Source organism: Dermacentor albipictus, chromosome 4 (genome assembly GCF_038994185.2).
Source record: "Dermacentor albipictus isolate Rhodes 1998 colony chromosome 4, USDA_Dalb.pri_finalv2, whole genome shotgun sequence".
Taxonomy (NCBI): Eukaryota; Metazoa; Arthropoda; class Arachnida; order Ixodida; family Ixodidae; genus Dermacentor; species Dermacentor albipictus.
The window spans coordinates 275,809-301,903 of NC_091824.1; the positions used below are offsets into that span (position 1 = coordinate 275,809).

Genomic DNA, 26,095 nt, shown 5'->3' on the forward strand with positions numbered 1-26,095 from the left:
GTTGGGTTTGGAGCCCGATATGCCGACGAGGCGTCAGTGAGAAACTATTGCGATGCCATTTAAGACAGTTCAAGATTATCCGACGCATTAGCGCACTGTACTATGAGGTCATGCCAGATGGTATTTCCCGTAACACGATCTTGGATTGTAGCGCGAAGTGACACGGACACAGATTAGAAGCAGACAGGACAAGCGCTGTGATTTGCCAATCCCAGCGGCGCCGCTTACGACCTGAAAAATTCCATGTTTGCGCTATAAGCCGTTCTAGCAGCGTTTATTCGTTGCTTCGCTACTTCCTGTTTTACTAACTGCGCTTTAGTTTTCGCTCCCATTTATTTATTTATTTATTTACTCATTTATTTTATTTATTTTACCCTCAGGACTTACATTAAGCATTATAGAGGGAAGGGGCTTTAGCATACCAGTATATATAATATAAGTACAAGGAGAAGTGAAGAACATAGTTATATCGCAAAGAAATATCGACTGGGCACGGCGGACCACACGGAAAACTGGCTCTGAGCATGCCTCCCCTTCTGCTTATCCAGGTTCTGCTGCTTGGCTTCGCCGATGAAAACGATACATGCTACAACCACACCCGCTGGCCAGTATCAGCCGATACAACTTTCACCGATCCCCCTGTCCATGACACTGCAAGGCTCGCCCGTCCCCCTGCCGGCCACTTCGGTTGGGGAGTGACGTCATCCTCAACAACCAGTATAAGAGCAGATCCCCAGCGCTTCGACTTCACTGGGCACGGCGGACCACACGGAAAACTGGCTCTGAGCATGCCTCCCCTTCTGCTTATCCAGGTTCTGCTGCTTGGCTTCGCCGATGAAAACGACACGTGCTACAACCACACCCGCTGGCCAGTATCAGCCGATACAACTTTCACCGATCCCCCTGTCCATGACACTGCAAGGCTCGCCCGTCCCCCTGCCGGCCACTTCGGTTGGGGAGTGACGTCATCCTCAACAACCAGTATAAGAGCAGATCCCCAGCGCTTCGACTTCACTGGGCACGGCGGACCACACGGAAAACTGGCTCTGAGCATGCCTCCCCTTCTGCTTATCCAGGTTCTGCTGCTTGGCTTCGCCGATGAAAACGACACGTGCTACAACCACACCCCCTGGCCAGTATCAGCCGATACAACTTTCACCGATCCCCCTGTCCATGACACTGCAAGGCTCGCCCGTCCCCCTGCCGGCCACTTCCGTTGGGGAGTGACGTCATCCTCAACAACCAGTATAAGAGCAGATCCCCAGCGCTTCGACTTCACTGGGCACGGCGGACCACACGGAAAACTGGCTCTGAGCATGCCTCCCCTTCTGCTTATCCAGGTTCTGCTGCTTGGCTTCGCCGATGAAAACGACACGTGCTACAACCACACCCGCTGGCCAGTATCAGCCGATACAACTTTCACCGATCCCCCTGTCCATGACACTGCAAGGCTCGCCCGTCCCCCTGCCGGCCACTTCCGTTGGGGAGTGACGTCATCCTCAACAACCAGTATAAGAGCAGATCCCCAGCGCTTCGACTTCACTGGGCACGGCGGACCACACGGAAAACTGGCTCTAAGCATGCCTCCCCTTCTGCTTATCCAGGTTGGTTGCTACTCCTCATGCAGAAGCGATAACCGTATGTTGCTGGTCCTGCCATGCCCACGGCGTTTGATGTGCATTGCATGTGAATGCTTAATTGTGTGAAAACTGCTCTTATGCGGTGATGTAGAAAGCAACCCTGGCCCCCCTGTTCAGGAAATGTTCGATAAAATCATGAAATCCCAAACCATCATACAGCAGGAAATTTTGGAAATGAAAGCTTTCCAAAGTAAGCTAGATATATCTCTCAGCTCCTTAGCAACTAGACTAGATCGCATTAAACATCTGTTTGGCGACTTCAAGGCCCGTATTGAACCACTTGCTCCAATCAAACAGCATATGAATTCGATAAAGCAGTCATACCCCAAGCAACATCAAAAGCTCACTGACCTGGAGGATCGCAGTCGTCGCTCGAATTTGATTATACATGGCATAATGGAAGATACTTCTGAAACTGAAGAGGAACCTAAAAATAAGGTGATTTCTGAGGTCTTTGAAAAACACCTTGGTGTCTCAACGTCATCCATGGCCGTATACATAGAATAGGAAAAGCTAATAACTCAAACCGACCTGTAATCGCATTCTTCCAAGATTTTAATGAAAAAAAGGCCCTGTATGCCAATGTCAGTAAACTTAAAGGTTCGACTTTTTCCATACAAAATGATTATTCTAAGGAGACACTAAGAAAACGAAAATTGCTCTGGGAATCTTGCAAAACTGAAAGGATGGCTGGAAAGAAGGCTTATCTCGTTCATGACAAGCTCAAAATTGGCAACAACATGTACGCTTGGAACGATTCAACTCAACAACGGATTAGCCTTTCTCCTCTCTCTCTAGTAACTCTGATTGACAGACCACCTTAGATAACCCAGATCTTCGTGACCTTGTTATCTTAAACATAAATGCCCAAAGCATAGTGAACAAGGCAACTGCCCTTGAGATCGCTTTGTTTACTCACAGCCCTGATATAGTTGTTATAACCGAGACTTGGCTTCACTGTGATATTACTAATGATTGCATCTTTCCTCCACCATACACTGTATTTAGGCGTGATAGGGGGTCACGAGGAGGTGGCGTAGCCATTTTACTAAAACCGAATGTTTCCGCTATAGCTCTAAATTCACCAGAAAACCATGCAAGCCTTGCTCTGAAAATCACGTATCTTGGCTATACTTTCAGCTTATGTGCACTGTATAGGCCCCCTAATTCAGATCTGGACTATCTGCATAAGCTGCAGGATTTTTTGTTCAACTATAGAAATAAAAAATTCATACTTGCAGGGGATTTCAATCTGCCAACCATAAACTGGTCTAACGAAAACTTTGGATGTTCTGAAAATGCTGGCGCTATCTATGATATAATGTTGTCCCACAACCTTCAGCAAATAGTCACCGAACCAACTAGAATACATGGTTCTACTGAGTCAATCTTAGATTTAGTATTCATAAAACGCTCTTTTTGTGATTACACAGTATCTGTTCATGACGGGATATCTGATCACAAGTTACTAGTAGTATCTTTACCTGTAGTCCACGGACGTATAGAAAAAGCAAAGCATAAGAACGTAAAAAACGTAAAAGATTATTCAAAAGCACTGGATGAATCCATCCTTGATTACTTGGAATTGGCTTATGAAAGCTTTGAGGGAACCAGTGTCACACAGTTATGGAACGCGTTCAAGAAACACTGTATGTATTGTATCAATAGCTTCATACCTGATAAGAAGAAGCGCTTAAAGAAAGCAAATCCCTGGATAAATCGGCACATTATTCACCTAAAATGATGGCTTAAACGGCTGAAAAAAGTCAAGAATGTCAGTTTTAGTCAGTCAGCTATTTCAGCAGAAGAGCTTTCTTCTAACATTAATTCAGCAAAAAAACATTACTTTACGGAGAGTGTTCCACAATTTATGCGACATGATCCCCATAAATTTTGGGACCACCTTCGAACTTCCCACAAGCAAATAAATCAAATCACTGTGCATAACAACGTCATTACATGTCCTCAATCAATTGCTACGCATTTCAACGCCTACTTTCATTCTGTATTTTCTGAAGAAAGTGCCAATGAACATGTGTTTGACCTTCCACCTGAAGAATCAATCACTGTATCCTACGAAGGCGTTGTTGAATCCCTACTCTGGCTAGATACCAAAAGTTCGCATGGTCCAGATGACATACCAAACGCCTTCTCACGCCGTTATGCTGAATCATTAGCTCATTTCTTAACAAAAATTGTTTGTTTATCTTTATCGTCTTTTTCATTGCCCCCCGACTGGCTAACAGCCAGAGTAGTGCCTGTGCACAAAAAAGGGGACCGCGCGTGTTTAAGCAATTACCGTCCGATTTCTTTGACGAGTACCTGCTGCAAACTAATCGAACACATTATCGCTAACCACATACTTGAAATATTAAACTCTAGAGGATGCTTGTCTCCATTTCAACACGGCTTCACGAAAGGTTTTTCAACTGTCACGCAGTTGGTTACTGCTATCCATAACTTTAGTTCCGTATTAGATAAATCTGGACAACTGGACATAATTTTTTTTAGACTTCAGCAAAGCGTTTGATAAAGTTCCCCATAATAAACTTCTTGAAAAACTGAAATTAATAGGCGTGCCCTTGACTTTAGTAAACTGGATTGCTTCCTACCTACAAAATCGAACACAGTTTGTGGATATTGGTGGCATCTCTTCCACCTTACTCCCAGTGACATCTGGCGTGCCCCAAGGAAGTGTACTAGGCCCACTGTTGTTTTTGGTTTATATAAATGACATTGTGTGTTCCATTGATAGCAATGTTAAAATTGGTTTATTTGCCGATGACTGCATGCTGTACACCCCAATAAGTTCTGTGGCTGACCAAATATTACTGAATGATGCTTTCTGCGAAATTGTGGCCTGGTGTGACAGATCAGGAATGGTCTTCAATTCTGATAAGACTGTGCTTTTGCGCATGACAAGAAAGAAACGTCCTATCCCCTTTAGTTACTCTGCTTACGGCACTACAATCTCGGAAGTAAAAAAATACAAATATTTAGGCGTTTTAATAAATTCACAGCTTAACTGGAGCAACCATGTTGATCACATCTGTTCATCTGCGTTAAAAAAACTTGGATTTTTGAAACACAAGCTCAAAGGAGCACCCAGTCACGTTAAGCTATTAGCCTATAACTCTCTTATTCGGCCCAAACTTGAGTATGCGGCTATAGTGTGGGACCCGTACACCAAAAAAGATATAGCAAAAATAGAAAACGTGCAAAGACGGGCTGTGCGCTTCATTTACAATAAATTCAAGAGAACTCATTCCCCATCTGCTTTAATGGCCGCCAACGAAATTAAACCTCTTCATATAAGACGGAAAATTGCTCGATTAACGTTTCTTCATTCACTCATCTAGGGAAAGTTTAGAATTTCTTCTTCACCTTATGTTACACCTTCCGCTACACGAAAAACCCGTCACAAACATACTCATGCCCTAACACCATATTTTGCGAAAACAAACTTGTTTAAATACTCGTACTTTCCGCGCACAATAAACGATTGGAATGCACTGCCTGAACACATTGTCTCAAGTGACAGTTTTGAAAGGAATCTTAGAAATGAATTTTGATGTGCTGATTGATGTGCAATCTATTTCATTTTGCTTGTTTCGCTCATTTGTATCATGTATCCAACCTTTTGTCTATGCAATAACTTCATGGCGTTTGTAACTATGCCTTGTTATCTGCCCTTCCTGCTTGGACCACATGAGGTCTGCAGTATTATGTAAATAAAAAAAAATAAAAAATAGAGCAACTACAGGTAAATGAGCACAAATGTAACACAGAAAAAAAAGCTTAAAAATCAAGTAATAAGAATAGAAAAACTGAAGCACCGAGTAAAAGCAATGAAAATAACGATAGCAATGATAGCACCTGCTGAGCGATAGCACGTGACAACGCGGTAGTAACGCAGTTTTGAAGTAGGTTTATAATTCGTTTGTAGTGCTCTGCGAAAACGGTCTGTATCTGCGATAGCGACTAGTGACGCAGGCAGGCGGTTCCACTCGAGACATGTTCTCGGCAATAATGAGTATGAGTAGGTGACTGTAGGTGAGTAGGTGACTTTAGAAAACTAAAGTAATGTTTACCAGTCTCGGAAGAGAACAGCAATTTACAATAGGCAGCGAGACACTGGAAGTCGTAAGGGAATACACCTACTTGGCGCAGGTAGTGACGGCGGATCCGGATCATGAGACGGAAATAATCAGGAGAATAAGAATGGGCTGGGGTGCGTTTGGCAGGCATTCTCAGATCATGAACAGCAGGTTGCCATTATCCCTCAAGAGAAAAGTATATAATAGCTGTGTCTTACCAGTACTCACCTATGGGGCAGAAACCTGGAGGCTTACGAAAAGAGTTCTACTCAAATTGAGGACGACCCAACGAGCTATGGAAAGAAGAATGATAGGTGTAACGTTAAGGGATAAGAAAAGAGCAGATTGGATCAGGGAACAAACGCGAGTTAATGGCATCTTAGTGGAAATCAAGAAAAAGAAATGGGCATGGGCAGGACATGTAATGAGGAGGGAAGATAACCGATGGTCATTAAAGGGACCCTGAAACGATTTTGGCGATTTTCTACAAACGTACTGAGTCGTTAGAGTAGGTTCTTCTGATCATTAATTGATGCATCTAAGTGCTCTGCGTAAAGCTTGTAATTTATGATAAGGTTTAAAAATACACATCGCTGCCGATCGCAGCGCACTGCTCGGCGGAATTTTAAGCCGCCCCTACCCATATGATGCAAATAACCCATATTACGTCACATGGGCGAGCTATCTGATTGGCTGACCAGGGCGCGTTGTCGATAATTTTTCCAACTTTATGGTGAACAAATGATGCTCGTAATAGTTGGAATGTTAGTTACTTTGTTTTTGTAAAAAGAAAATAGCTTAAAGAGAATACACAAGAATAGTTTTTTAGTACACTTCAGCACTTCCGGCACACAGCAAGGGTCGTCTGCTTGTGTTACAACGTACTCCATTTCGACGAGAGCTCCGCGGTCAGAGTCGGTCTCAGTGTTTTCGCGAGCACTATGATTCGACTTTGTTGCCTTGTGGACTGCAAACCTAGCGACCTGCAAACCGCGAGTTCCGTATTAGGGCAAACGCAAGCGCAAGGGGACAGGGTCTGGCCGCTTGACTGTGCCGGGATGAGCCACGAGATGAGTAGAAGGGCAAATGTGAACGGTCTACACAGTGCAGCCATCTGGTGGCACAGAGCTCAACCATACACAGTAGCAGCAACGAAGTGTATTCTTTGCTGCTGGTGTGTATTTTTCGCAGGAGTGTATTCATCAACACGTTGATTTATAAATGCTTAAAATGCTTTACACTTGGTTAGAGCAATATTAGCGCTTTGTTTGACTGGTTAAGCGCTGCGCCAGCAAGTGTCTGGACCGTGCAGACCGATCAGGCTGCTCACGTACGTCTACGCTAAAGTTCCTTCATCAGCTTGAGTTTATGCCTCCAGTCATTTGCCGAAATGACCAGCTTGCCTGTTTTTAGCGGAGTACCGGACACGTTCGGCGCTACGACAGAATTCTCGCAACGCACGCTGCTTCGATAGCTCTCGGTCGACGGCCAAGCGGCTAGCGGAGACGTCTCGCGCGGGAGGGGGCGTGCTCCTAAACAACCGGAAGTGAGCGATGTGACGTCGCATCGTGACGCTGAACCAGTGAAGGCGGAGCTTAGCGCCGCTCGCTCGGCGACCGAGTTGAGGAGGAAAAGCATAGCTAGGGAGGAGGGTAACTTCTAATCGCTTGCAGCTCCATTAATACGTAACGCTTCACTTAAATTGGGGTGCGAATGTTCTACTTAAGCTGTACCCTAAGCGCCTACAAAATTTGTCTGAACCGTTTCAGGGGCCCTTTAAGGGTTACGGACTGGATCCCAGGGGAAGGGAAGCGTAGTAGGGGGCGGCAGAACGTTAGGTGGGCGGATGAGATTAAGAAGTTTGCAGGGATGGCGTGGCAACAATTAGTACATGACCGGGGTTGTTGGAGAAATATGGGAGAGGCCTTTGCCCTGCAGTGGGCGTAACCAGGCTGATGATGATGATGAGGTGACTGTGCGCTGCGCCGGTGCATGAGCTTTGAAGCGATGATCGACACGTGCGGAGATATGAGATGCTAGTGCAGTGTACCGGGACTTTAGCTCTTGGTAATCATAGTAGATGTTGTGAAAGAGGGAGAGACGAGATAATTTTCTTCAGGAAGAGAGAAGGGGAATGCCAAGAGCAAGTTTCATGTTATTAGCGCTAGCAGTACGATGATAATTGTGAAGAATGAGTCGGACCGATAGATTTTGCACTCTTTCAAGGGTATTTGTTGGAGTAGCATGCCCAGGGTCCCATATCCAGCACGCGTATTCGAGGTTAGACCTGACATAAGTGACGTAGAGTTGTTGTTACGGTGGAGCTAAAGAAAAGTTACGACTGAGATGGCCAAGCATACAGTTAGCTTTCGACGTAATGTATTCAGTGCGTCTTTTCCATGAATAATTGCTAGTAATATGCACACAAAGATATTTGTAAAACATTGCTGGGTCAAGGGGAGTATCATTAAGTACGTAGACAGGTCAAGCTGACTGGTTACGGAAAATTCTCCTTATTTTGTATTTAGAAGTGTTTAGTTCCATTAGCCAAAGCGTGCACGGATGCAGTAGTATTATTGAGATCATGCTGGAGTGTTAGTGTATCACGCTAGTGTTAGCATAGTGTAGTTAGTATCATTTGTGCTTTCAATCTTGCGGTATATAACACAGTCGTCAGCGAATAGACAAATGGAACTTGCGATTTGGTTAGGAAGATCATTGATATAAATTTTAAAAAGTGACGGTGCTAAAAAGGAGCCTTGAAATACCCCTGAACCGGCCGGAACTTCAGCAGAATCGTTATCATTAATGCCGACATGTTATGTACGATTAAAAAGAAACTCTAGAATCCAGTTGAAGACCAAGGGATCAATGTATGGCTGGCCGAGTTTTAGTAGGAGTAAGTGGTTGTTAATTCTGTCGAAGGCTTTTGCAAAATCTAAAAATATAGTCTACAATAAAGCCAGCGTCTATAAAAGTATGGAGATTGCTACAAAATGTTAATAACTGCGTTTCGCAGGAGAAGGACTTACGGAACCCATGTTGATTGTTATGAAAAACAAATGGCTGAAGGCTTAGCTTGGTTAAGCCTGGAAGATTGCGAAAGCAATACCCTTGGCTGCGCCTTGGTTCGGCTGATCGTGTGGACATGGTTACCCTTTGTTAAACTTATGGCTATACGTCATCCGACATAGCGCAAGGCAGCGCGCCGACCACTGCGAGGAGCCGAGCTGTAGCCCCATTTATCCTCCTAGCGTGACGTCACAACAGCGAGCGCCCTCTCTCGGTAGCGCCGCAGCAGCGGCGCGCAAGGCTTCGCCTCCACCATCGATGCCGCGAGCTGGGGCCCCGTCTCTCGGTCTGGCGTGACGTCACATGGTCATGTGACGCGCAGCTGTGTAAGGAGGCGCCACGACCACCGATGGGCCGAAAGTGCGAGCAGTATTTCTTTCGCAATAAAACCTGTTTGATTCCAAAACATTCACAAGATGGGAGAAAATGATGTGTTCAAATATTTTACATGGTACTGATGTCAAGGAAATAGGTCTGTAGCTGTATGGGTTACGGGTATCGCCGAACTTCTGAAGTGGCACCACCTTGCCTTTTTTCCAGCTCTGGGAAAGGACCTATTGTTCAGTGATTTTGCAAAAATCAGGTTTAATATAATGGAACTATATTTGGTAGTACCCTGCAAGAATTTGGACGTTATGCTATCAATACCGTACGAAGAGGATCTTTTTAGGTTGTTAATAATGGAGCGGGTACCAGATGAGTCAAGTAAAATCGGTTCCATTGGAAAGAAGCTACATGCTATGAATGGTGGAGAGTTGCCAGAGTGAGTGGGGCAAAATGAATGGGTGAAAGCGATGCTTCGACGTGCAATGACGGCTTAGAATTATCTCTACTAATCCATTAGTAAGAGTTATAGCCAGTAGCGTAGCCAGGTCGTCTGGCCCCCGGGGCCCATAGGTCTTCTGTCACCCCCCCCCCCTTATGTTGTCAAGGAAGGCGAGGATATCGACAGTTTCAGCACCAGTACAGCCGCCTTGGATACCGCGCACGTTCCCCGGGTCCCCCTCTCCATCGCTTTCTTTCCCAGAGATCGCGAATGCAGCAAATATACGCGCTGTTTTTCCTGCGCCAAATAACACAGGGTGCTGCATTGATAACGTGTGATAAGCCCATGTGCACATCTTCTGTCAGACTGTAAGGCTTGGCAGCGAATACAAATGCGGCATCGTGAAAAATATGACTCACGTCACAAGTAACAAAAATATATTTATAATAAAGTTTTAATTACCAATTTTAGCGGCAATATTGCATTTGCAAAATTGAAGACCGACATTCATATCTTGCTCAACAGCAACTTCACAAAAATCGTCGTAGGTACTATGGCACGCAGTATTTTGTCTGTGGGCAGCCCTGAACGAAAACGAAAATAAATTGTTTGTCAGTTACGCTGATCTCCCCACCCTATTAGAAAACGTCACCTGCCTCCCCGCTGCGCGGGCGCCAATGCTATGACAATTACGAGTTCTCCTCATTCTGATCAATAAAGCCTTGTTTTCATTTGCTGCTATACGGACAAACGTGATTATCCGAGCTGCGGTACCACCGCAAGATTGGGAACAGAATAGAGCACGCTTCGCGTCGATTCTTAGCGTCACCATAAAAAAAGAAAGAAAAGGCTGCGATGAAGCCTGTGCCAGCAAAAGCTTGCACTACTATTGGTCTGCAATCACCATGGAGAGGATTGAGGGATCAACGTCACTGGTCCACTATTTAATATTTCTGCCGCTGCTGCCATACTGGGCGCCGCCCGCAGTGCCAAAGTACTGTAGGCTGTAGCACCCAAAACGATTTTGTTTAAGAAGTTTTTTGTTTAGTTAATAATAACTTTGAGTCCTCAATTCTCGAATTGAAGTGCTTCCTCTATAAGTACTAATTACGGGATTACTGAGGATATGGTTATTACTTATCTGCCATATTTTTCGCGCTACAGAGTTCCTAGTAATGACAAAAAGAAATAACTTCATAGAATCTCGATCGGGAAATATCCTTACAAAATTCGCCTTTTTTTGATTAAAATTCTGTGCAGCTGATACAGACACTGTACTTTTGACATGAAGTCACACAACAACAGTTTTCTGAAGCTTTCGAGGGTAAGAAGGAAAGCGTGAAACATAACGGCAGGATTCGCAGCGGCTTCTCGGAGCGAGCGGGAGCAGGGAAGTAAAAGCGAGCCGGACATCGCGGCGGGCCCGCGACTACAGCCTGTCGAGTCATACGCCGCCAAACTCTTCGGCCGAACCCAGTCTGAAGGCGATCCAGAAAATCCCATTCGCGACTTTTGACGGCCCCACTTATGCAACGTCGCTCTCAACGAACGCTTCCTCGTAAACGCGAGCGCCGGGCGCGCTGGTTGAACGCCCTCTTGCTGCTGTCTTTGTTCGTCTTCGCTGCGCGATCCAATCGGAAGAGGGGCCCAAGGGCCCCAACTCCTTACAACGCCTTACTGTATGTTTAGCGACTCCTGCTCCCAGCACGAGCGCACAGCACGAGCGCACAGCACGAGCGCACCCCACATGAAACGTTCCTCTAAGGCGAGTAGTTTAGCGACCATTTCGCGAAATAACATTTTTAGCGCGCACATTCGTGCAATTATTTTGTGGGGTGTTGATAGAGCTGCAGCCGACAATTCTGCGGCGCAACGAATCGGGTGCATGAGCTCGGGCTACTGGATACAGGAGCATTCTTTGCAATTGGCACCCAGTCAAGCCGGCGGAAAGAGGGGTGTCTTCAGGCGTATGTGACACCCCCCCCCCCGCCATCTGGCCCCTTGCACCCGGGGCCTACGCCCCCCCCCCCCCCCCCTGTTGCTACGCCACTGGTTATAGCTGGACCATCACGGCTTTTTACGACGTTCCAAAAGCAAGACTGCGAGTCGGCCTAGTTGGAACAAATTCATCTTGAAACTTATTGTGCGTAACAATTCTTCGTCCCTGTTTGTTGAGCACAATACGTTTCAAGAGTTCGAAAAGCGTTTCGGATTCGTTCTGAGTAACGATAGAGTAGTGTTATAGAAATTAAATTTAGTTTCTTTTAAAGCATTGCAGTAGACTTTTGCTGCGATGGCATAAGCGGACCACTAGTCAGTAGTTCACGATTGTTTTTCAGCACAGAAAAGCCTGCCTCTTTTGTTAGACAGTCTGTTAAGGTGTCCAGTGTACCATGGCGCGTTAGATCATTGATAAACCTTTCTTAAGGGAATGTATTTGTTTATCAGATGCATTGCTTTACCTTTAAATGATGCCCATGATTCTTTGACTGATGCGTCGGTGTAAGATGTATAAAAGCTCTCGAGGAAGGAAGAAAGATCGGTGCTGATAGCGTCAAAGTTAGTCTTATTATAATCTCTGATAAGTTTAAAGCGCTTTCTCCTTTTAGCGGATAGAGAGGGACGGACATGAGTACAGAAAGCAGTAATAGCAAAAAAGAGTAGTGGCTATTCCGTATATTCATTCAGTGTCGCACAGGCTTAAAAGGTTGCTTGTAGATATGATGTTAATGTTGCTTTCACTGCTCCCAATAAGCTAGGTAAGATATGCGCTGCCGTACAGAATAAAAAGGAGTGGGTAAAAGGCAAAAAACGAACAGATATTTGTCCAGTGAAGCACAATAAGAACAACAGTTTTACTGACTGTCGTATGGGTGTGGTTTATAAGATGCCCCTTAGCTGTGGCCAGTTCTACGTAGGGCAAACGGGACGGTGTATCAATCAGAGGCTAAGGGAACATAAAAGGTCGTTAACCGCTGGATCGCCTTCTAATCTCTCGCTACATTGTTGCGATTGTAACTGCAAGCCAGAGTTAGATGAATGCGCGATATTGTACATGCATAAGAATGAAGATACGCGTCTTATGGTAGAGGCATGGCATATCTATATTGCTGGAAGTGTGTGCGCGAGTCAGCTTTCGATTACTTTTCATAAGGAAGAGATTAAGTGCCTTAACAGTTATATCTCACGTAGACCAGCACGTGTACCCGATTGACACGTGGTGTTCCTCAGTGCTCCCTTCACTTGACAGTCGGTGTTCGTGTTGTCCACTTCTCTACTCTCGTGTCCTGTCTGCACGCCTCACTTCTATTTTGCATAATAAATGAGACCATTTGATTGATGGAAAATTAAAATCACCTAGAAGAAAAACTGATATACTGGGAAATTGGGATGAAATTTGGCTTAGGCAATCATGAATTCCCTCGCAAGAAGCTGTTGGAGTTAGGCGGGCTGTAACAAATTCCAAAAACAATCTTTCGAAAAGAAATGGCTATACAACACCACACTATTTCTAAGTTGCATGGAATATTCAAACGAGCACATTCAAAGCTTGAACGAAAAAAACAGTCAAAAACACAAAGGACAAGAGGAGAAGTTCACATCACAACGACTGGTGTGATGTGAACACCATCCTTTGTGTTTTTGACTGGTTTTTTCGTTCAAGTATGTACCAACTGGCCCAGATTTCAACCCTTCTACATTCAAAGCATTCATTCACACAGTGAGGACACCGCACCCCTTCTCTCAGTGCGGTCACTACGATATACGGTTAATCTTATCTCGCACTGAAAAACTTCACGGGTAGAAATTTTGTGCGGTAGCCAAGTTTCAGTCAGCAAATTATATCAGCATCTGTATCAATTATTAAGGCGCTTAGACTGTCTCTTTTCGGGATATTGGCAGAAAGCACGGAACATTGAGGTAAACCCCGGTCCTGATCACGGTGACGCTAACCCTGCTCCCGCACTCGAAACAACCTATAACGCTAATTCTCGCCTCGAAATGACCAGAATTCCGTCCTGAGTGAACTCGCGTTAATACGTGCTGCGCAGTCAAATACAGATAGCTTAGTTGGACGCCTTGCCGCCCGCGTCGACAAGTTGGAGCAAACCGTTGAAGCAAATAAAGCTTGATATCCTATCCATGGCACTGAGGCTGGTTCTGTTATTTCCAAGCTTTCGTCGGAAGTGCAAGCGTTAACTGAAAAATGCGACGACTCGGAGAATAGACTTCGGCGTTGCAACTCGGTCTTTTTTGGTCTCCGTGACGTCGTTGGCGAGTCTTGGGAGCAGTCCGAGGACCAGATTATTTTATTCTGCCGTGACAAACTGGACGTATCAGTCGATACTAATAACATTGAATGGGCCCATGGACTAGGTCGATTCGAAGAAAAGAAGTACCGCCCTATTATTGGGAAGTTTGCGCGATTTAAACAGAAATCCCAAATTCTCTCTTGTGGCGGGAGGTTAAAAGGCACATCGTTTGCTATAGCGAAGATTATTCCGCACGTGTGCGCCTGGCTAGGAAAAAAACTTAATCTTTGCGCACAGGAGAGAAGCCTTCCTTTTAAGGTTAGGTTCGATAAACTTATTATAGGCAACAAGCGTTTTCTTTACGATGCTCAGACTGACTGTGTTATCGAATTCCAATCCTAGCCACCAACACGTGCTTGCACTCACCCGTTTTCAGCCTTCGCCCTTGCAACGCCTCCTATAATATACTATGCCTGGAACGTGAGCCGCAAACGCGCTGCCCTTCCCTCGCCTGTACTCTCCTCCTTTTGGTACGGTGGCGAGCGCCTCTTGCGGCCAGCCCTTGTAAACACGCCGGTGGCACGGCTACCGGGAGACGCTACCGGGAGCGACGTCGGCAGCCAAGCTAGGGTGGCTAGAATGGGGAGGTGTGAAGACCGGCCTCCGGAAGCTGGCCCCAAAACGCGTTCCTGCCGCGTGACGGCGCTGCCGGCCGGGGCGCCGTTTAGGGCGCTGTAGTTTCTCGTGGCGTCGGCATACCTCCGGGCGGGAAAATGATTTGGTAGCGCTTAGTTTTAGCGTTTGAATGTGTTAGAATCTGACCAGACTTCTTTCTCTGCATTGTAGATGCTGAGAGAATTTAATGTTTCGCTGCTCTCATTCCACATGGAAACAGCGAGCACCGACTATGCAGCCGACACAGCAACGGTTTTTGCGAACACCTCTTGCCAAGATTAGCGCGCTTATTCCTTGCCGAAAGTATAGTTCATAGGAATCGCCGCGCAAGGCCAGCGCATTGGAATAACCTTGAATGTGTCGCCCGCACATAAGTCACATATCTGGGATTGAACATAACCTTAAATGGAGGAAGTTCATGCAATATATATCAGCATTGTGGTGAAGAAATTCTAGAAAGTACAACGCGCTTGCGATTTAATACATGTTTATTGGAGATAACACAGTTATTGCATAAAATCACATTTTTACAAAACACAGGGCTTAACCTTCTTGGCTTTGTTGTGTATGGCACACTGATTTAAGCCTTTGAGGAAAAAGTGAATACGTGTTATACAATAAAACCTAGACACCGATCCTGTTAGATCAGCGTAATGCTTCCTGCAGCCAATCTGTGGCACATTGGCTGCTAGAAGCAAGAAATTTTTGACAACTTTTGCTTGCAGTCGCGTAGGGCTAAATGCACGGAACCTGTCCTCGAGTGTCTGAATGAGGTTGTATAGACAGACTGAGGGATACAGAAGCCCCCCTCCCCCCCCCCCCTATGTCCCCATGCACCCCCAGACTGAAATGCATAAGCTTGCATACTTCATTATAATGATGAACTGCGCAGGAGTGGGGTGATCATTGGTTCCGTTGGACTGTCTCACAGTATACCAAATGAACGCTCCAAGCAGTCCTGACTGAGGCAGAAGTCATCAAGAACCTGAACCCAACCTTCTCAGTTAGATACGTCAAGAGGTCTTTAGTGGAATGTATGGTCACACGCAGACCTTCTGATGTGCCCTTGCTTAAGAAGCCGAGCCCTTTTGCATGGGCCTCCCACTGATCCAGAAATGCTAGCATGCTGTTAAGTGCAGTTTCTTGAGCACTGCCACGTCTGAAACGCGAAAAGCATTTACCACCGACACACGAAAATGAGCACAGTTGCTGTGGGCATATCTCAGAGCTTCAGTTGGAAACCGTGATGTCATATGGCTTCAATTGCTTGAGCCATCACGTCAATGAACACCCTTGTTGGCTCCAGATTTGAGTACTGTTGCTCAATATTTTCTTTGTGCAAGTCCATAGCGTGCACAACTGCACTGTTGAAAATATTGAAGGCCAGATTTACCCGCATCTTTTCGAATCCACTAGAATATGTGTGTGAATATGTCAACTTGGGTGCAACTTTCAATGTCAAGGCACTGCTGTTGACCTTCCATGTCGTTGTAACATGTCCACAGGGTGTCAAGGGATAGCGACAGCAGCTCACACCAACTACTTTGAAGAAAAACTGAGGAAACATTAGAAAAACACAGCTGCACTACACCGACCACGACAGTCACTTTACACTGCACCGTGGCCTACGAGACTGACAAGCTCACGGCGCCCCCGCGCTAGCCATCCTACCCGCGCCCCCGACGGAAGCGCCAAATTTTCCCTTAGTGGGAGGAACGCGCAGCGGGGCCTCCCTAGGCAATGGCGGCGGCGGCGCGGTCTTCACACCTCCCAATTCTAGCCACCCTAGCCAAGCGGCTGGCGCGTCGTGAGCTTTCGGCGGCGGCGGCAGTGGTTGCCATGGGGACCGGTACGGTGGCGCGCGCCGTCCTGCGGCGCATGGTCGCAACACTCGGCAGAGAGCTCCCAATGGAAAAGAGAGCGACGTTCCAGGCATATAGTTATAGGAGGCGTTGGCCCTTGACTCTTCCACTCCTGTCTTTGAAGTAACTAATCACCTTATACAGGATGTGCTTTCGAACGTCCGTAGTTACTTATCAAAAAAGGGTATCGTGGAAGCTTTTCAGGATAGTTAAACCGACTTTGCCGTCTTTGCTGCATCATGGCTAATTCCGGACATCGAAAGCGCCGAACTATTGCAGTATGCCACCTCATTCATTTCTTATACATACGATAGGATTTCGCGTATGGGCGGTGGTGTATTGGTCTTTGTTGAATCCAGCATAGCCTAATGTTCCGTTGCGATTAACTGCAGCCTAGAGATTGTCTGCGTTAAACTGCCCCTCAAAACATGTACGAACATACTTATAGCATGTTATCGCCCTGCGGACTGTGACGACGCCTTCACTAATAACTTGCACTTGGTTCTAGTTAATTTGACTTCCCGGTTCCCCAAGGCCAATTACATCCTTTGTGGCGATTTCAATTTCCCTCATATTGACTGGAAGAACTCAACCGCATCCTCATGGTTATCCAGACTTTCTTCAGTTAAACCTATTGTTCAACCTTACTCAGGCTGTGCACTCGCCCACTCGGGGCTCTAACATACCCGATCTTGTTCTGGTCTCAAACCCTGACTTAGTTTCATCAGTGTCCCTTCCTCTGGAACTAAGTTATCACAAAGCCGTAACATTCCACCTATCTTTTCCCACTAGAAAAAAAAACAACCAATAAGAAATACATCAGGAACTACAACAAGGCGAACTTTTCTGCGATTAACTCCGAACTAGAATCTTTCTATGAATGTTTTCGTCAATCTGCTTCTTCACGATCAGTTAACAATAACTGGTTTCTGTTCAAGCAGCAAATTCAAAATTTAATTGGCAAACACGTCCCTCTGATTCGCATTCGAGGTAATGCAGGCCAGCCCTGGTATTCTAACTTGTTAAAAAGACTATCGCGCAAGAAAAAAAGATTGAATCGTGTCGCTCAGAAATCGTCCCCAGCATCTAAATGGAAGAAATACTCGGATTGCCTGCGCGAATATGCTTGTCTTTTGAGGCACTTGAAAAGCAAATTTCATCACAAAGATCTAAAAAAATATCATTAGTGTTAACCCAAAAAAATTTTGGAGCATCTTAAAACCAAAGAATCAATCCCATAGCATTGCGCTCGTTTATCCAGACGACTGAAAGTGAGAGAGGCACAAAGGAGACTCTGAAGTTCCACTTGATCAGCGGGCTGATGTCATGAATTCCTATTTCTCGTCTATTTTCACCTCTCAATCTGTTCGTGATGCACCGCTGCTGCCTAGACCAAATTTTGGTGCAATGCCGCCGGTTGTCATCACAGTTGAAGGTATTTTGTGCCTCATCAACAAATTAAAGATTTCGAGTGCTCCTGGACCTGGCAATATTCCTACAAAGTTCCTTAAAAGTACCAAGGAAGTGTCGAGTCGCATCATGCAGATAGTTTTTGTGCAGTCCCTTTTAGAAGGTGAAATTGCGCACGACTGGAAGACTGTGAAAGTAACCCCGGTTTTCAAAAAGGGCAACCGCTCTGAGCCGTGAAATTATCGGCCTATATCGCTGTAATGCGTTGCATGCAAACTAATGGAACACATCATATATTCCCACGTCGCAAGTAATCACTAATAATTTTTCTCTTTTTCCGCAAGCACCACGGCTTTCGCCCCTGGTTATCCAATTATTCAATTATTCCAATTACAATTATTCGAATTCACCACAGACCTTAACTTGAACTTGGATTCGTCTTTTCAGACCTAGGTCATTTACATCGATTTTTCAAAGGCATTTGATCGTGTTCATCGTCGTCTCATGGCAAACTCCGTTGTCTTAATCTTGACCCGCTTATCTTGTCATGGATCAAAAGCTTTCTAAGCACGATCTCAGTTCACAGTCATTGGCAGTAAGCTTTCAACAGCAGCACAAGTAGTATTTGGCGTCCCTCAGGGATCAGTTCTTGACCCGCTTCTCTTTCTGGTTTTCATAAATGACTTGCCATCTGGAATAACGTCATCTATTCGCCTCTATGCTGATGATTGCGTTGTATTTCGTCGAATTTCAAACAGTAAGGATGAATCATTAGTACAACGTGACCTAAACCTAATGCAAACGTGGTGCTCGCGCTGGTTCATGGAGCCTAATACCTCAAAGTGCAAGTGCGTAGTTGTTTCACGCAAAAAAAAAAAAACTAATCGGATCTATTACGAAAAAAAGAGGTCAGGTGTGCAGACAGGACACAAGAGTGGAGAAGTGCACAACACGAACGCTGACTATCAACTGAAGGGAGCACTGAGGCGAAAAAAGAAAGAAGACACAAAACTCAGCTGCGCATGCTCAGGAATGGTAACACCACGTGTCAATCGGGTACACGTGCTGGTCTACGTGAGATATAACTGTTAAGGCACTTAATCTCTTCCTTATGTAAAGTAATCCAAGGCTGACTCACGCACACACTTCCACCAATATAGATATGCCATGCCTCTACCATAAGACGCGTATCTTCATTCTTATGCCTGTACAATATCGCGCATCCATCTAACTCTGGCTTGCAGTTAAAATCTCGGCAATGTAGCGAAAGATTAGAAGGCGATCCACCGGTTAACGATCTTTTATGTTCCATTAGCCTCTGATTGATACACCGTCCCGTTTGTCCTACGTAGAACTGGCCACAGCTAAGGGGAATCTTATAAATCACGCCCATACGACAGTCAGTAAACCTGTTGTCCTTATTGTGCGTCACTGGACAAATATCTGTTCCTTTGCGTTTTACCTGCTCCTATTTCCTCTGTACGGCAGCGCATATCTTACCCAGCTTATTGTATTGGGAGCAATGAAAGCAACATTAACATCATATCTACTTGCAACTTTTTTAAGCCTGTGCAAAACTGAACGAATGTACGGAATATACTCGTTTTTTGTTATTACTGCTTTCTGTAATCACGTCCCTCCCCCCTTGAAACCTAATTCTTTAGGCGCTCAGCAACAGTGGCCACTACTACCGACACATGTACCCGACTGACACGTGGTGACACCATTCATGAGCTAGCGCAGATGAGTTTTGGGTCTACTTTATTTTTCCGCCTCAGTGCTCCCTTCAGTTGATAGTCGGCGTTCGTGTTGTCCACTTCTCTACTATTGTGTCCTGGCTGCACGCCTCTCCTCTTTTTCACATAATGAATCTTTACCAACTAGCTCAGCTTTCTGTCATTCTAACCGGCATGAGGATGCATTCAAAATCCATGACCTAAGATGAACGAGAGCGCATGCGCGGCCTCAGAAAAACCAGTTCTTTGTCTGTTGATGCAATTGATGGCTTGCTAACTGAGTCACCACAGGCAATTCCTGCTGCTTCAATAATAAGTCTGGTGCATTCATTAGAATGCCTAGCTAAGATAATGGTTTCTTCAGAAAGCGGGAAACAGCCGCATTGTGCGCAATGAACACCTAGAAACCTTTCCCGCCCTTTGCACACTTTATTGCTGTGTTCTTGTAACCTAACGTTAAGACATCTACCTGTCTGCCCTACATAAGACCAACCACATTTCAGAGGTATTTTATACACAACACCTGTCGAACAAACTATACTTTTTTCTATGAATAATACTGCAAATCCTACGTTCCTTAGCCACAGGATTGATTCTGACACAAAGCTGGGCAATTTTTTTTAGAGAATACAACGTCGATACCTGCTCTTTGTCCTTTTTTCTAAAAGCTTGTGGGAGATTCCATGAATCTACGGGATAACAGCTGTTTTGTTTCTTCGATCATGTACCTGAGGCTCAAAGCTGTGAGGATCGGTGCTAAACTTACTACGAAAGTTCTCCGAGACTGAGACAAGAAGGTTGCTCGGGTAGACTGCCGCCCTTAACCGAGCTATCACCGAACTGAAACTAAGTTCTATCAAATGGTAACAGGATTTCGTTTGTGCATTATCCAATGAAGCCTGAATGATACCTCTCTTAACGAGTTTTGAATGGGCAGATGCATAAGATAACAGAGGCTTGTTGGCTCCCGGCTCGTACATCCAGCATACATGTTGCCGGTTAAAAAATAACTTCAAATCTAAAAACCTGAGTGACCCATTCACCTGAAGCTCTTACCCACCGTGGTTGCTCAGTGGCTATGTATGGTGTTGAGCTGCTGACCACGAGGTTGCGGGATCGAATCCCGGCCACGGCGGCCGCATTTCGATGGGGGCGAAATGCGAAAACACCCGTGTACTTAGATTTGGGTGCAGGTTAAAGAACCTCAGGTGATCGAATGTTCCGGAGTCCTCCACTACGGCGTGCCTCATGATCAGAAAGTGGTTTTGGCCCGTAAAACCCCATGTTTAGTTTTTATTTTTTTTAACATGAAGCTCACGTATTTCGTTATGCCGATTATTTTTTGGTTCTGGTTATTTATGAGGACAGCTGTGTGGCGACCTCTGTTCGTCAAACGTTAGATCTGTTTGAAGAATGCTTATCTTCGTCCACACTCACACATGAGTTTCAGGTGAATGGGCACTCAGGTATTCAGATTTAAAGTTATCTTTTACCCGGCAACATGTATGCTCTATGTATGAGTCGCGAGCCCACAAGCATGTTATCCTATGTATCTGTCCATTCAAAACTCGTTAAGAGAGCTATCGTTCAGGCTTGTTTGCATAATGCACAAACGAAATCATGTTATCATTTGATAGAACCTAGTTTCAGTTCGCAGACAGCTCAGTTAAGGGCGGCAGGGTACCCGAGCTACCTTCTTGTCTGTCTCGGAGAACTTGTGTAGTAAATTTGGCACCGATCCTCACAGCTTTGAGGCTCAGGTACATGATCGAAGAAACAAAACAGCTGCTAACCCGTACATTCATGAAATCTCCCACAAACTTCAAAAAATAGGACAAAGAGCAGGTATCGACGCTGTATTCTCTGCTACAAAAAAAAAATACTTGCCCAGCTTTGTGTCAGAACCAATAATATGGCAAAGGAACGTAGGATTTTCAGTATTAATCATAAAAAAACAGTATACAGTTTGTTCGAAAGGTGTTGTGTATAAAATACTTTTGAAATGTGGTCGGTCTTATGTAGGGCAGACAGGTAGGTGCCTTAACGCTAGGTTACAAGAACACAGTAATGAAGTGTGGAAAGGCCGGGAAGGGTTTCTAGGTATTCATTGCGCACGATGCGGCTCTATCCCGCTTTTTGAAGAAACCACTATTTTAGCTAGGCATTCTGGTGCATGCCTAGGCTAGCTAGGCATGCACCAGACTTATCATTGAAGCAGCAGCGATTGCCGATGGTGACTCAGTTATCAAGCCATCAATTGCATCAGCAGACAAAGAACTGGTTTTCCTGACGTCTCACATGCGCTCTCGTTCATCTTAGGTCATGAATTTTGAATGAATACTCATGTCGGGTTGATGCTTTGTAGGGGGCGCTTTTGTTTTGGTGTCTCAGTATATATATGTTTGTTTCTCCAAATAAAAATCGCTCGTAAGTCAGTGCTTGTCTTCATCGTCCTTTTATGTCCCTCGTCTATGTATGCGCTGTAAGGGACGATTGATACCATGGAATACCAACTAGCCCGTACCCAAACATTGCGTCTGTCATTTTGCGTGTCGATCTCGTGTCATGTTTGTAGCACCGGGGCAATGCTTTTTGGGACGTGGGCGTTGACACGTGGACTTGTTTACCTTTTCCGGATGAGCGCTTTTCACCGTCCAACAAATGTCATCGCTCAGTGCGGGACGCGTCCGCACGTATCGGTAGTTTCTTCAACGTTATCTATAGTTCTGTTGTCGCCAAAGCTTGTGTAATCTCATTTCATATGCGATGCGAATTGTGTAGAACTTTCTCGAAGACGCGCGTACACTACCGATTACTCTGTAACCTTCGATGACTCGTGTATAAAAACCGACGCGCTTGACCGGCAGATAAGATTTCGATGACCGCCGACAGCGTTCGCCACTGTCGTTGTGCTTTATACGTAACCTCTTTTTGTCGGCACAGGTCCGCCCAATAAAAGTTAGTTCCGTCATTCACAGTATTGCTACTGTGTCCTTTACCGTAACTACTACGCGGCAATGTTTTGCGCACAAGGTACTTGTGATTCTCACATTTTGTTTTTGTGTTACTTATTACCCCTATCTTTCTATTACTTCTGTATTCTAACTTCATTTGTAAGCTTATTCTTGTTTTCTATATTCTGCTCACTCTGATTAGTTAAGGGCAAATGAGACATCCACGCAATCACGGCAATTGCTACAATGAAAACTCATACAGATTCCTCGAAAGAAAAGCCTAGTAGTTGAAGAAAAGTTCTTCCTGATCTGGGACTCAAACCCGGGACCACCCCCATTCCGGGGCAGCCTGATATTTGCCACTTGCACTTAGTTTCTATGTGGCTGTCTTAGTTGTTGTGCTAGACAAACATAATTATTTTCTATGTTTGCTGTCAATGCGCACGTACTATAAATCTCTATGTTTAGTTACACCTCGCTCTTCTTGCTGTATGCTATCTCTAGGGCGCATGGACCCAGGAAAGCTTGTTGAAGGCTTTATTTTCTGCGCTCCTAAACATCCGGTGATGTTTGAATAAAGTTTCTTTGTTGGTTTGTCTGTTAATACAATGCAGACTTGTATGTTCAAGAGCAAGGAATATGCATTGGATCCTGCGTCGCTTCTGTGACCTGTGACATTTTCTTGGCGTCAGTTGACCGTATCAGGGGACATCGCAATAGCACATAAAAAAGGACACGGACAGGAACATGAAAAAAGACACACCGAACGCTAGTGTGTCCGACCAGCCAAGGTCGAAAAAAAAAAGAAAAAAAAAGAAGAAAAGTATACTTAATTTTGATTCGGCCCACTCCAAATTAGTAAAGAGAGGGATCGCCAAGACATGCTTACGTGCTGCCCTGGACAAGTCCTGCTCATACAAGGTTCATGAAGGCGTGAATTTACAGGCGGTTCGCCTGACAAAGGCAGGGTTCCCTAAGGAACTTGTGGCGTCCATGACTGAAGGCCTGACAAAAGTGGTTAAAACCGGTGATCGGCCGTTTACGATTGGGCGACAAGCTTATGAGCGGGCTAGATGCGTGGCACTGCCCTATATTCACCAGCTGACCCACCGCCTTAAAAGGTGGCGGAGAAAGGCCATGTCCGAGTTGTGCTCACGGCACCGGATAAACTCAGGAAACTTTGCAAAGTTGTCAGTGGCGTGACTTGCAGAAAACCACCCTGCCCAATTAAACACGAACTGCCTTGGATGGAGTGCAGGACAAATGTGGTGTACAGAATCCCACCGTCATGCGGAAGTTGCTACATCGGCCAAACTGGCGGGTGTATCAACGTTCGACTAATGGAGCACAAGCTGCGTGCCGAGGCACCATCGGGATCTGGGCACTTGGCGGCACATTGCAAGCGCTGCGAGAATGAATGCATGCCGTTCTTTGATAAGACTCAAGTGATTACATCTAGCACAGATCAGAGAGAGCGTGAGATACTCGAGGCCTTCCTTTTTCATCGGCAAAAACAGGTCTGCGTAAGCCAACCTAACGTATCTTTGACGGCAGAAGAACTAAAATTCTTCCACAAAAAGGTGCCATTGCGCATGCGCTTTACATTGATCATGTAGCACGTGTCTTTTTGCACATATATTTGTGTCCTCCTGAGCATAATGCCAGTTGATCTAGCGTACGGTGCGCCTCTTTTCATGTTCCTGTCCGTGTCCTTTTTTACGCGCTAGTGCGATGTCCCCTTATACGAATAACCAGCAACTAGCCCAGCTTTCTGCCTTAAAGGTCAGTTGACCGCGAACTGCTTTGACGATAGGTTCTATTTAAGGCAGTTAGGTACGTCAATGATTTTTTTTATTATGTATAACAGGAACCATGATTTAGCCATTGACCAGTGAATTAAGGAGGTCTTGCATGACTTTATGCTACATGGGAAGGTCGTGGTTTTTACACATGAAATCCCTTCCCGTGGCGCTCCTCAGTTTTTAGAGCTGTCTTTAGTTTTTTAAGTTGGTAGTATAACCCACGTGCACAGAAGGAATCGCTGCCGTACGATTCGGCACATTCGGAGTTCATTGAGCAATAGGCAATCTGCCTCGAGTCTTCTCTCATGAAGCCGTGCCCTCACGCCATGTGTGCTCGCATGAAAATGCAAGCACGCACACATTTTCATGCAAGAGCTGCTGAGGCGATTTCCGCTGTTCTTTCTATGCTGTTTGCTGTGAGCGCCGATAATGGGTGGTGATCTTGACGGCGAATGTTTTTCTTCAATGTTTTGTCCAACACAAGACTGGTGACTTGATGTTAAACGTTACCTTGCATGTACCACTGCTGTTTGTCTGAGTAGTGCACAAACCACAAAGGGAGAGGTGTTCGCTCGAGGCGTTGTGCGCCATATTTCATAACCTCTGAGAGGGTTGAGCATTGTCATGACTTCACATGGCACATCGCGTCGTGCCAAAAAGCAAATAAAATTACAATCGCATTATGAGGCAGGTCGTAGTGGCGCACTCCAGATTAATTTTGGGGCACCGTGGAGTTCTTTAACGTGTTCATAAATTAGAGTGACCGAGCATTTTTTTATTTCGCCCCCGTTGAAATGCGGCTGCCATGGTCAAATCCGCGACTTTGAGCAATGGCATAGCCGCAAAGCTATGGCGGCGGGCTTAGATGTGTTGATTTCATGTGCGAGCGCTTCCGTTGTTTCGCCTAGACCTGGGGTTCGCTTCGTAAGTTCTCCGCTATACATACTTGCATGGTTTTATTTTTCAGAAATAGCAGGAACGCACCGTACCGTACCTTAAACTTACGTTTATCCAGTGTTTGCTTGCCTTCTCACGTCACCTTTTCCCCATCTCCCCTTCCCCCGGTATGTATTTGTATGGGAACTGCGAGCGAAGAGGGGCAAGGTTGTTATTCACTTGTTTCGCTATTGCGTCGGTTCTACCCATTCTGTGCCTCCTCTGCCCCTCCACTCTTCCATTCTATCTAGCTTCACTCTGGACTTGCACATTGGTAGAAAGGTAAGCCCTTGCGGGCGGTCACGGATAATTACAGCTGCTAAGAGGCTAATGTGACGGCGACCTGGGAGCTCCAGAGGGTGATCTGAAGTGAATGCGCGACAACGACGGTGGACGAAGAAGGAACACATACACAGAGGGCGCCTCATCATGCTTAACCAACACACCCAACTATCCATGCTAACGTCGTAAACTCTAGTGGGTATTGTTCACATTCGATCCGGTGTGGTCCAAACCATGTTCTCGCGGCTCTTTTCTTCTCTGCCTCACTCTTTCCATGTATATACATGCTCTGAACCAACCATCGACGCGTTGTGCCGCACAGCAGCAGGCAAAGCAGCAACAGCAGCAGCAGTAGCAGCAGCGGGAAAGTCGAAGGAAAAGGCAAAGAACGGTTCGCTGTAGAATAAGGATGTCAGAAAAACTATGCCAGACCGTACGTAAAATGTTCGACAACGTTGTATACGAGATATCGCTCAAATGGGGGAAGACCTACGAGCGCCAAACGGCCAGACGTGTCATTGAGCGGGCATGGGAGCATGAGTTGTCTATAATGAAGAAAGGTAATGCGCACATGGCTGCACATTGCATGGTTTGCTTGGCCGGCAGATGT

The 26,095-nt window shown here is 45.6% G+C and overlaps 2 protein-coding genes across 5 annotated transcripts in view; one reads left to right on the forward strand and one right to left on the reverse strand.

Moving 5' to 3' along the window:
* Positions 1 to 26,095, reverse strand: part of LOC135896268 (carboxypeptidase N subunit 2-like) — a 490,754-nt gene that overhangs the window by 211,857 nt on the left and 252,802 nt on the right. The window lies entirely within an intron of this gene.
* The window catches only part of LOC135896275 (uncharacterized), a 244,086-nt gene that overhangs the window by 35,401 nt on the left and 182,590 nt on the right, over positions 1 to 26,095 (forward strand). For both annotated transcript variants that reach the window (XM_070536773.1, XM_070536772.1), the window contains exon 2: positions 549 to 1,604. In XM_070536773.1, the coding sequence (XP_070392874.1) occupies positions 549 to 1,604 (1,056 nt within the window). The remainder of the gene's footprint in view (positions 1 to 548; positions 1,605 to 26,095) is intronic.